Consider the following 12593-nt stretch of genomic DNA (forward strand, 5'->3'; position numbering starts at 1 on the left):
GTCCCAAATCTGCAAGTAGTTGTCGAAGCCAAACTAGCTCACGAGTTGCTGATGATGCAGCAACATATTCGGCCTCAGTTGTAGAAACCCCAACACATCGTTGTTTCTTGCTGGACCAAGAAACCAAACATCCATTTACAAAGAAACAATTCCCACTTGTAGATCGCATGGATAAATGTGAACTTGCCCAATCAGTATCTGTATATCCAATAAGGTCAAGAGAAGTTGAAGAAGATAAAGAAGAATCCTCTCGACGACGATAAATAAGACCAAACTCCTTAGTACCCTTGAGGTACTTAAGAATACATTTTGCAGCACTCCAATGAATAGTGGAAGGGGAAGAAAGATATTGTCTCAAAAAATTAGCTGCAAATAAAATATATGGCCTTGTGTTTAAACCAATAAATTGAAGACAACCAACAATATTAGCAAAATGTTGATGAATGTCTGATTCTTAATTGCGTTTTGTAGATGTACCCTTGGTAGAGCTCGAAAAAATGGGAGTGTTGGCAGAGTGCACATTTGTCAACCCAAACTTCTCAACAATATCATTAATAAACTTTGTTTGGCGAAGAAGAAGAATGCCTTGTTGTCGGTGTCGTTGAACTTGAATATCCAAACAAGAATGTATCTCACCAAGATCCACCATTTCAAATGCAGTCGATAAAAGCTTCTTCATAGCATCCAAGAAAGCAATATTATTTGACACAAGAATAGTATCATCAATATATAGAGCAAGAATAATAAAACATTTGTCCTCCCTTTTGATGTAAAGATTTGGGTCAGTAAAACATGCAACAAAACCTTTAGATATGAGGAACTGATCAATCTTAATATACCAAGCACGAGAAGCTTGCTTCAATCCATATAATGCATGATGAAGCTGGCATACAAGATGCTCCTTTCCAACAATCATAAAACCTTCAGGTTGCTCCATATAGATTTCTTCTTCAAGATCTCCATTGAGAAAAGCCGTTTTAACATCCATTTGGTGAATTTCTAGATCAAATAGTGTTGCAAAAGCCAAAAGCATACAAACGGTTGTGGAGCGTACAACGGGAGAAAATGTTTCTTGATAATCTACTCCTGCAATCTGCGAGAGACTTTTGCAACAAGTCGTGCTTTGAACTTATCAAATGAGCCATCAGCGTTGGTCTTAGTTTTATAAACCCATTTACATTTGATAGGAACACGATTTGGGGGGAGTTCAATAAGAATCCATGTACCTTTGGAGATTAAAGAATTGTACTCAGCTTGCATAGCTTCTTGCCATTGATCCTTTTGAGACGAATTGATAGCTTTCATATACGATAGTGGATCCTCTTGGACAGACATAGCATCATCAAAGACATCATATTCAATAGAATAGAATCCATGCTCTATCTCAATAGGAAGATCGACATATATCTCCAAATTTTCATCAATCTTCTTTAGAGGTGAAGGAGGTTTATGATCATCAGAATTAGTAGACTCACAAAGCAAGTAAGGAAATGCACTAAGCAAAGACTGTGTATCATCTGAAACATTTGACGACCATGTGCCACCCATAATCTTCTCATCAAATATAGCATCACAACTAATGATAACCTTTTGAGTAGAAGGATCATAAAATTTGTAACCTTTGGAATGATCTGAATAACCAAGAAAAATAACCTTCAAACCTGGAGGATCCAACTTATGTCGAGTGTCCTTGGGCACATGAATATAAGCAATGCAACCGAATGTGCGAAAGTGAGAGACTGAAGGTGTCTTCCCTGTCCAGATTTTTATAGGAATTTCACTAGCAAGTGCAGTTGTTGGAAGATGATTTTGAATAAAAACGGCTATTAGAAGTGCTTTAGTCCAAAACTTTTGAGACAAACCAGAGTGTATAAGCATGCAACATATAGCATTAAGAATAGTGCGATTTTTGCGCTCAGCAACACCATTTTGCTGAGGAGAATAAGGAACTGTAAACTCATGATGAATACCTTGATACTTACAGAAGTCATTAAATAGATTGGATACATATTCACCGCCATTGTCACTGCGAAGAGTCTTTATAGAGAATCCAGTTTGAAGCTCCACACTTATCTTGTATTGTTTAAATATAGATAAAGCTTCAGACTTATGTCGAAGAAGATAGACATGTGTGTACCGTGAGAAATCATCAATGAAAGTTATAAAATATCGATTTTGAGACTTTGAGGCAGGAAAAGGACTGCAAATGTCAATATGAACCAAATCCAAGAGAGCACAGGAATGTGATGAAGTAGAAGTGTGGAAAGGCGAACGATGGTGTTTTCCAAGTGCACAGTACTCACATATTCCCATAAGTGGATGAGATTTAAGATCCATACCTTGCACAAGACCATGAAGATGAAGATCAAGAATTTTGGCAAAATCGGAGTGTGCAAATCATTGATGCCATAATTTGCGATCTGCATCTCCAGGGGCAGTAACAACATTTGCAACCGTATCGTTCAATGATAGCTCAAATAGATTACCATGTCATGGAGCCACTGCTATAGTATGTCTGTCTTTCTCTATACGACATTGATTATGATCAAAGCCAACAAACAAACCAATATCAACTAGACGAGCAACAGAAAGAAGATTTCTTTGCAAATCTGGAACATGAAGAACTCCTCTTAATATTCTAGTGGATGAAACATTCCCCAGATATAAATCACCCACTCCTTTGACTTGACAAGTCGTATCATCCGCAAGGTAAACAAACTTCTTGATAGGAAGAGAATTATAATTGTGAAGCCACTGCGATTGGTATGTCATGTTTCCAGTGGCACTTGAATCAACGATGAATAGAGAACCATCATGAACATGAAGTACCTTTTCTGGAGAGATATCATGATGGACAAAATTGATCTCCTGATGAGTATGATCATCATCAGTTGTAGTTTGTTGAACAATATAAGCTCGAGAACGTTCTTCATCATATGTGCGTTTATAACAACGACGAGATGGATGATCTGTATGTGCACAATAATCACAAGGAGGAAAACTTTTGGACGAGCGAGGTTTCTTTGTAGTAACTCCATGCTCCTCATCATATTGACGTGCCCAGCAATCAGAAGCCACATGGCCTTTCTTATCACAATAAGAACAATGTTTGTAAGGATAAGCAAGACAAGAAGATTTACCACCTTGATTAGGGCATCCACCCTGCTGAAAACGTGAAGCGGGACGCTTGCGAGAAACAAAAGCAACATCAAAATCCCTTTGTTCGTGAGTGACCAAAACATCATCAGATTTTTTCAAATGATGCTCATGACGTTGAGAATTTTCAATAAGAGATATACATGCTTTATCAAAGTGGATATCATGATCCTTGTTAGACAAAATGGTGATGATATTGTCATATAAAGGATCTTTGATGGTATGAAGAAGTTGAGTAACAATCTGATTTTTAGCAACAGAAGTGCCGGCAGCACCAAGCTAATTGTTAATGTCTTTAAAAGCCTCGATATGACAGTGCATAGAAGTGCCAACCTTATATTGAAGATTCTTCAAACGAGTTTGGAGATATAAAATTTCGGTGACCGATTTCTTCTCAAACGTTGAGATAAGATACTCCCAAACAGCATGAGAGGTTTCCAGATGAAATTAGACATCCAACATAAGTGAGTCAGGAAGTGCAGATAATATATAACGACGAGCCGCTTTGTCACGATGAATCCAATCAGTATGATCAATTTTCCATTGTTCAAATAACGGGTCATCAGTAATCAGAGAATAGTCATTCATCACATCAATAGGTTGAACTGGGCAAGACAGGTCGCCCAAAACAATATCCAACAATTCGTCACCTTCAAGAATTAGCATCATCTTTGCTTTCCACCCAAGAAAGCCTTGTCCTTGGAAGAAGGGAACCAAACGTTGGCCAGACGGATATCCGTTAAGAATTACGCTATTGGCCATGCCTGTATCTCGAGAGAAAACAAATAAGATGAGATCGCAGAATCTGCAAACCATGAACAAGACGAGCGTAGTTGAGACACGTGACAATCAAAATAGTGAGATGCACGTAAGAACGACAAAAAAGTATTGAGTGACTAAAAAGAAAGCCCGAAATAGAGAGACGTAACGTGCAATATGAGATGACGCGTATAAGAATAGTGCTATTTCGGTCGAACAAAGAACGTGAACGAGAATAAAACATCGCTAAAAATAGCAAGATGTTTGCTTGTCGTAATCAACGTCATTAATGAAGACAAGAGCGAACTATAATTGGGGATTAACGAACTGTAATTAGAATCACAATTTTAAATAAAGAATCGCAAATTCGAGCAGAATTGTTGTCTTGAATCCTGAACTGTCATAACTTTTGATCTAGAACTCCGATTGACAAGCCGTTTTGACATGATTCGAGAGCACAACTAGATCAGCTATGCACCCCGACTTGATTTTGGTTTTAAAGAAAAAATTAAATAATACTTCTAATTTGAACGAGTTCATGTATCAAATCATCACTTGTGCAAAGAATTGAATCAAGTATAAACAATGAAACAACTTATCTTCTTTGTTGTTGCTACGCATCCATAGCTCTGATACCATGTTAAGAGAGAGAGAGAGTACGAGAGAGATACACAAGACATGCTCCCAAAGAATGATTCATATTGATGTAGAGTTAGTATATATAGGTGAGACCCAAGTCAAGTGAGAGATAATATATATAGTTGTTAGATATGATCAATGCCCCACCCTCATTAGGTACTGCCAATGATTCATGGTGCTCAAAGTTGTAAGGCCCCCATTATGAGGAGAACCCAGATGTGAGCCCGGACATTAGTTGAGTCCTGAATAATAAATCATGATGGCCATGAATCTATTGGGTACTTACAAGTCAAGATTTCATGTTAAAAATTAGTGTTATATTGGTTCACTTAATGCTAGAATTCTTGGAGGCATCATCTGTAAGGATTTTTCTTAGTGCTTCCTCTTGGAGACTTGCGTGAAAAGGACATGTTCATTGAACCTTGTGGTTTCACAAATCCTATGTGATGGTCTCCCTTGGATGTGATGACACATGTGATGCTTCTAGGGTCGAGTGATTTGGGACAAATTGCTTGAAGCGATCACTTTGAAAAGTTATGTGTAAGAGACTTGGCGTCACTTTTACTTAAGACCTTTATAACCGTGCAAAAGGACTTTGAGAGACATGAGATGTGTTAGTTGAACTCAACCACTAAGTGAGGGACAAAGAGGCTAAGTCAGTTTGTTGACCATAGACTCTTGTCTTGATCTTAGCTTTGTGAATTCCCTTGAATCTTTGCAGTTTGTTGCAAGATACCCTTGAGTGTTATATCTAAGTCCTAGTCAACTAAGCAAAGCACTAAGTTGCAACACCCTTACCAATGCTCTTTAATATCTTGATTGTGCACGTCAAAGAGGGTCTCCTTGGTACACGTCCTCACATTGCGTTATTAGTATGCATCACAGGATTATGTTATTGGCAAGCATCGGTCTGACATTGTGTCGTGTGCAAGTTGTAGGTTTTTATAAATCCCCATAAATGCCCACCAAAGAAGATAGCAATAGCTCCACGTGATCATGGATTGTGATCTAAGATTGTATGTCCGAGGAGGCCACTCCAAGAACACAAGCAAGGTTCGGGAAAAAAAATTTCAGGAAGAGGAAGTAAATCCTTTTCATCGTCGTCTGAGAAGGAAGTATCCCCCATTGAGACGTATCTTATACATAAATTGAGAAGGAAGCACCATGCCTTTTGCCAATTCAGCTGGAAGAGAAAAAAGCGACGAATGGATGTCGACGGTTATTGGAAACGAAAACGAGCTAGCCCTAGATGTACACGGACTGGAATGGGGCCTGCAGCAGGGAGATGGTGGAACCGGAGACCTGGAAAGCTTGGGCAAGGACGGAGGCCGGGATGGAGGAGTTGAAGAGCGTGGAAGGGAGGGAGACCGTCCCAGGGTTGGAGGAGGAGAAAGAGGCGAGGGCGCGAGCGGAGGAGGTGGAGCTGGGGTTGTACTGGAAGTGCACCAGGCCCTTGGGGAACACGAACAGGTCCCCCTTCTGCAGCTGCTTCTGCATGTACAGCTTGTTGGAGGTGTCGACAAAGCCCACCTGGAGGCACCCTTCCAGCACGAAGAGCAGCTCGGTGGCGCGCGGGTGCGTATGGGGCGGGTTCTGGGAGGCTGCCGGGAAGCCCAGCAGGGCCGCCGACACGCCCAGCCCGGACAGCGCCGGGAACTCGCTCACGAACGCCTTCGAGGGTTTCACGAACGGGGAGGCGCTGCTGCTGCTGTAGTTGCTGGTGGTGCCGTTGAACAGAGAAGCCCACCAGATATTGTAGTTGTCCCGGAAGCCCGTGAACGTGAAGAAGCTCCCGTCCACGTCCGACGCGTTCATCCCCGCTGGCACCACGAAGTCCTGCGTGGCCTCCGGATCGCTCGCCTGCACCCGCGCCACGTGCCCCACCCACAGCAGCGTCACGCCCATCACGATTGCGATCACCGCAGCGGAAGTCCCTCTGATCCCGGCGACCCCGGCCTCCATGATGACCACCCAATATCTATTAATTATATGCGTACCTGGAGGACACAAGCTGCTTAGCAGCTAATTATGTTGTCGGATGGGTATGGTATAATTTTACACTGAGTCGAAGATCCTAACGTACCTTACTCCCTGCAGCTTAAGCTTATACGTCGTCCTGCCGTGCGTCCAAACACTGCTCCTAATATAGCTTCGGGTGCTACTAAGGTTTGTATATTAGACGAGGCTGATGAGCAATGAATTAGCACTTGAATACCCAGCTACTCCATATAATTTCCAGGGCGTGGTGGCATTTTATACAAGCAGCCAGCTCGTCATGGGATCAGACGTACATCCTGAGCGTCCGCTCCGATCCAATCGCCGGCAGCCTTCGATCGTCCGCTCTGATCCAATCGCCCTTCCACAAACGCCAAATTCTAGCCGCTGGCAGCCTCGTCTGCTCAACCTAGCGCCTGCTGCAGGAAGCCATGCGCCGGTGAACTTTGTACCACTGTGACACGGACTATCCCTCTTTCTCGTGCATCGTGCAAAAATAAAATAAAACACATCTTCCTCATTACGCTAATAAATTACAACTTCTATGATACAACGTTACAATCAATATTGTCGTTATCCAGTGCAGACTACTTAGCAAAGTGTATAGTATTAATCGGTGTTCACGAAAAACATTTTGGTAGCAGATACAAAACCTTTAACTCAAATTTTGCAGAGATTTTTGAATCAAATTACGTGTATATGCCATTTTTGTAACTGAAATTGTTTAAAAGTTTTAGGTTTAAACCTTTTTCCAATTTTGAAAGTTTATTTTTACATTTTGCAATTCACTTTATTTCAAATCTCAATTTTTCGTGAACACAGGTATTAATAGAAAAAGTGAAGGTCGGTTTATACATGGACGCATCGGACCATATAATCATGTTGTTGTTTTAATACACATATGTTATGATCATATACGAAAAACAAGGCATAGCTTCCTACATCACCAAGAAAAGTTCAAGAAAGAGAAACCCTACTGATCGACTTTTCCAAAGACTTGATGACTCGTCTTCGAGGCTAGGTATGCCATACTCTCATGATTTGTCATTGAGTCGTGCTAAAGTTTAGACTTGGACTATGATTACACTCCTAAGTCCTTTTCATGTCGACAACATATAGCACTCCCAAGTGATCCTTATGTTGACAACTTTCCCCATGGCTTTTGACATAACTTTATGTTGAACTACTGAATAATTGGTAGCATTAGTATTCATCTAGAGCATAAGTTGAGCTTGTTTCCTTGAAAAATGTAAAGGGTCAGTTTTCACCCAAATGTTCCTAATTACAAGCCAATTCTAAATGAGGGGGAATACCTTAGCCTTTCCCTGAAAAGAAGTTCATTCCATGCAAGTTTGGGGCAAGCAACGTAAGAAGCAAGAATATATGTATCTGTTTCATCATATTTGAAGGCTTCAAGTTTGGCCAAGCCTAAAAAATGAAGGGCAATCTTAGTCATCAGATGTTATAGGCCTTTTTTTTCTTCTATGAGATGAATTTAGGGTTGGACATGAGATTAGTTAAGCCTTCAAATTAGGAGCCATCTAGATCATTAGTCCTAATTGCCTTTCTTGTCTTTTATGTACTCAATAGTGGGGATTGGTCAATTTAAGTTTTTCAATGAGATGTTATCGCTAGATTCTAATGTGCTGCATTTTTATCCTAGAGATCACTCTAGTTATTAATGCCCTGAGGGGTTTACTATATGTAAATCCTTACTATCACGTGTTCAAGGCTTATTCTAAAAATCCCTCATTTGTGGACCTTTTGCATGAGTAAAACATACATTTTTTCTATTCAACCTATGTATGCCCTTATTAAATGATATGGTTCTATGTGCAAAAATGATCCAAAAGATGGGTCAAAAAAATCCCTTATGTTGTCAAACCCATGTGATACCACTTACATATTTGAGATTGAACCCCCTAGACTTAATCCCATGCTTATTGAATTGTGTGCATACATGATTTAAGATAGGATGGGATGATATAGAGGGAGGAGAACTTGCACTTACTAGAAGTGTCTCAAACTATGCCAATTTTATATACACTACAGCAAAATCAAAGCAAAGATGGACACAATTGATGTTGTCATGACGCTACGCACCCACCATTGCAAATTTGTGTCAAGATTGTGGGAGAGAAGGAAGGAGTCTCACTTGTAGCTTTCTTGCTTGCACAATGGGGGAATACACATAGAGGTGGAGGCTGAAAACAGTTTTTATCTTCTTAGTTGTGTAAGCCAAAAGTTCTCTCATACAAAGAAATAGAAGAACCCTATATATGGGTCTCAAACCAAACTCAAATAACTAAGGTGGCATACTAACTGAGCCACGAACTAGAGTAGATAAGGATAGCTGTCATGTAGCTATTATTCATGGGCGGTGTACCAACCGCATCTGCAACTGACAAGTCGGTGACATAAATGCACAACGGTCACCCTGCATATCACGAGTGGAGCTCGATATCTCAACACTCCCTCTCGAGCTCAATCCCAATTCGTGCACACCAAGCAGGTCTCTGAACTTGTGTAGCTTCTCTGCGCCCAATGCCTTCGTGAATATGTCAGCTACCTGCTCCTCTGTGCTGACATAAACTAGATCAATAAGACCTAGTAAAACCCTCTCTCACACATAGTGATAATGCACCTCAATGTGCTTTGTTCTAGCATGATAGACTGGGTTATTTGCCAAGTGTATACTGCTCATGTTGTCACAATAAATGACAACTGGCCCATCTGTAGACTGATGCATATCATAAAGTAGCTTATGCAACCAAGCTACCTCACATGCAGCCATTGCTGCACCCCTGTACTCAGCCTTTGTGCTGGATAAGGCAATTGTAGGCTGTTTCTTGCTGCTCCAAGTGACTGCAGCACTCCCAAAAGAGAACACATATCCACTGGTAGATCGTCTATCAGAAATGCTACCATCCCAATCAGCATCAGTGTATCCATGCAACTGTATCTGAACCCTAGTCTCATAAAATAGTCCATACTGCAATGTGGACTTCACATACCTGAGTATGCATCTAGCCGCATCCAAATGCGGTTTCCTTGGAGTCTGCATAAACTGACTTACCAATCCAATAGCATACCTCAAATCTGGCCTGGTAAAAGTCATATAAATCAAACTTCCTACTATGTGTCTGTACATAGTAGGGTCTTCCAGAAGCTCACCTGCATCTGTGCTTAGCTTCACATTCTGCTCCAAAGGAACTGAAATAGGCTTACAGCCTGTCATCCCATATTTGGACAGCATGTCCAATCCATACTGCCTCTGCAAGAGCTGTATCCCACTTGGTGATCTAATCACCTCAATGCCCAAGAAATAACGCAGCTCTCCCAAATCCTTCATCTCAAACTTCTGCTTCAATAGCACTTTCACATGAAGGATATCTTCATCATTGTCACCTGTCATAATCAAATCATCAACATAAATGACAAGTAGCATAATACCTTTCTCTGTTTTTCTCACATAAAGTGAGAAATCTGCCTTGGAATCTGAAAGCCAATAGTGACAAGATAGTGTCCTATCTTGTCAGACCATGCTCTAGGTGCTTGCTTCAAGCCATACAAGGCTTTCTTCAACCTGCAAACAAACTCAGGATGAACAGCATGCACATAACCTGGTGCCTGCTCCATATCGACCTCTTCTTGCAAATCACCATGCAAGAAGGCATTCTTTACATCCATCTGATGTAAAGACCATCCCTTTGATGCAGCCATAGCAATGACTGCTCTTACGGTTGCCATCCTTGCAACCGAACTGAATGTTTCTTCATAGTCAATGCCATTTGTTTGTGCATACCCCTTGACTACTAACCTTGCCTTGTATCTGTTCACAGAACCATATGCATTGTGCTTCACCTTATAAACCCACTTACAGCCAATTGCATTTTTACCTTTAGGCAAAGGTACCAATTCCCATGTAGCATTTGCTTCCAAGGCATCCATTTCTTCATCCATGGCTTTCTCCCATTTTTCTTTTCCCATGGCTTCCTCAAAAGAAGTGGGTTCTGGTTCCTGTATCATTTTGACCATATATGCATAGTGAATGGCTGTAAATCCATCATATTTCAGCCTATCCACAAGATACCTAGCTCTCATAGACCTGCACAAAGTAGGTTCACTCCCAGGTGCTCTCAAAACATCCCTGGTCTTTCTTACTCCAGGTGTAACAATAGAAGGAATACCCAACTCATCATCAATGCTCTGTTCTGAGCCACTGGATTCACCATCCACATAAGAGTGACCTGCATTCATATCAAACATGGGCTGATCAACCTTCTCTTTTCCTTTTCGTGATACCTGCATACCACTATCTGCATTGCTTTGAGAAGATTCTCCTGATCTCAATCTGCCTGTCCATGGCGAAGAATGTGAACCACTGCTAGAGGACGCTCCAGGTCCACTAATATTATGTGACTACTGCTGTGAATTCTGTGCAGCATTACCATTTTGTGCATCTACATCATCAATCACATTTACTGGTTTATACCAGCTACTCATCTGATCAAAAACAACTTCTCTGCTCACTGTAAACTTACGAGTAGAAGGGTTATAGCATCTATACCCTTTTTACTGCAGAGAGTAACCAATAAAGATGCACTTCTCAGCTTTTGGATCCAACTTGGATCTCAACTCATCTGGCACATGTACATAGGCAATGCAACCAAAAATTTTCAAATGAGAAATATCTGGTTTCCTACCAGTATACCTCTCCTCTGGAGTCATTCCATGTATTGCTGCAGTGGGAGTCTTGTTTATTATGTAGACTCCTGTAGCAACTGCTTCAGCCCAATAAAAATCTAGCAAGTCTTTTTCATTGAGCATGGCACGAGATACCTCTCCAATATGCCTGTTTTTCCTTTCTGCAATTCCATTTTGCTGTCGGGTATGACTGCATGAATATTGCTGCTTTATGCCATGCTCCTGCAGGAACCTTGCAAACTCATTTGAGAGGTACTCTCCCCCTCCATCTGACCTTAGGCATTTTATCTACAGGCCTGTTTCTTTTTCAGCCATAGCTTTAAGAGTTTTAAAATGCCCAAAAAGTTCACTTTTCTTTTTCATAAAATACACCCAAACTTTTCTGCTATAGTCATCAATAAAAGTGACAAAATAATGACAGCCTCCAAGAGATGCAGCTTTAGTAGTCCACACATCAGAGTGGATTAATTCCAATGGCTTCTCACTCTCTTGAACATGTCTAGGAAATGGTTTCCTTGCCTGTTTTCCAAACTGACAGGCTTCACATACCTTATGCATTTCTGCAACCTTGAATTTGGGCAATCCTGCAACAATATTTTGGGCCTGCATTGATTTAAGTCGCTGTATATTAACATGACCAATGCGTTTATGCCAGATATCAATATCTGCAACTACACCGGTCCCATGTGCAAACATTGCTGCACTCAATTCAGACATGTCTGCATCCAATGTAAACATTCTGCCCTTCTTCTTTCCTTTTGCTATCAAGCGACCTTTATTTTTCATATCCTCAACAAAGCATCCATGAGGATTAAATCTGACATGCAAGCCCTGCTCAACCATTTGACCAACAGAAACTAGATTCTTGGTGATATTCGGGACATTAAATACATCGGACAGGTATTTCTTTTTCCCATCCTGCATAGACAAATGAGTTTTTCCAATCTGCACAATAGGATGTGCAGTATCATCACCAGTCTCCACAAATCCTGGTTTTTCCATTTTCCTTGCATCCTCCATCCATTCTGTATAACCTGTCATGTGGTTTGATGCACCTGAGTCAACATACCACACATCGTTGCTTTCTTCTGCACTTGTCACAGAATTGTTCATGTGCTGCACCATAAACAAATGCTCATTTCTGTCATCATCCTGTCTACTAGAAGATGCATAATTCCCTTGTTGCAATTTCCCATTCATGATGTCATTCTGCTTTTTATAGCAGTCTTTAGCCATATGACCCATTTTACCATAGTAGTAGCATTCAACATTGCTGTTTGTATTTTGGCCTCTTTGCCATCCACCACGACCTCTTTGGCTCCCCCTGCCTCTAGAGT

The 12593-nt window shown here is 40.9% G+C and overlaps 1 protein-coding gene across 1 annotated transcript in view; it reads right to left on the reverse strand.

Annotated features, from left to right (window-relative positions):
* Window positions 1–5799: 5799 nt before the first annotated feature.
* LOC148022134 (germin-like protein 9-3) overlaps window positions 5800–12593 on the reverse strand; it is a 28201-nt gene continuing 21407 nt past the window's right edge. Inside the window, exons 3-4 of the mRNA XM_087696804.1 lie at window positions 6302–6414; window positions 5800–6253 (exon numbers count right to left, since the gene is read on the reverse strand). Coding sequence (XP_087552930.1) covers window positions 5800–6253; window positions 6302–6414 — 567 coding nt within the window. The remainder of the gene's footprint in view (window positions 6254–6301; window positions 6415–12593) is intronic.

The sequence above is a fragment of the Lygodium microphyllum genome, chromosome 17 (genome assembly GCF_053477565.2).
Source record: "Lygodium microphyllum isolate KBCC chromosome 17, Lygodium_microphyllum_v1.1.10, whole genome shotgun sequence".
NCBI classification, from domain to species: Eukaryota; Viridiplantae; Streptophyta; class Polypodiopsida; order Schizaeales; family Lygodiaceae; genus Lygodium; species Lygodium microphyllum.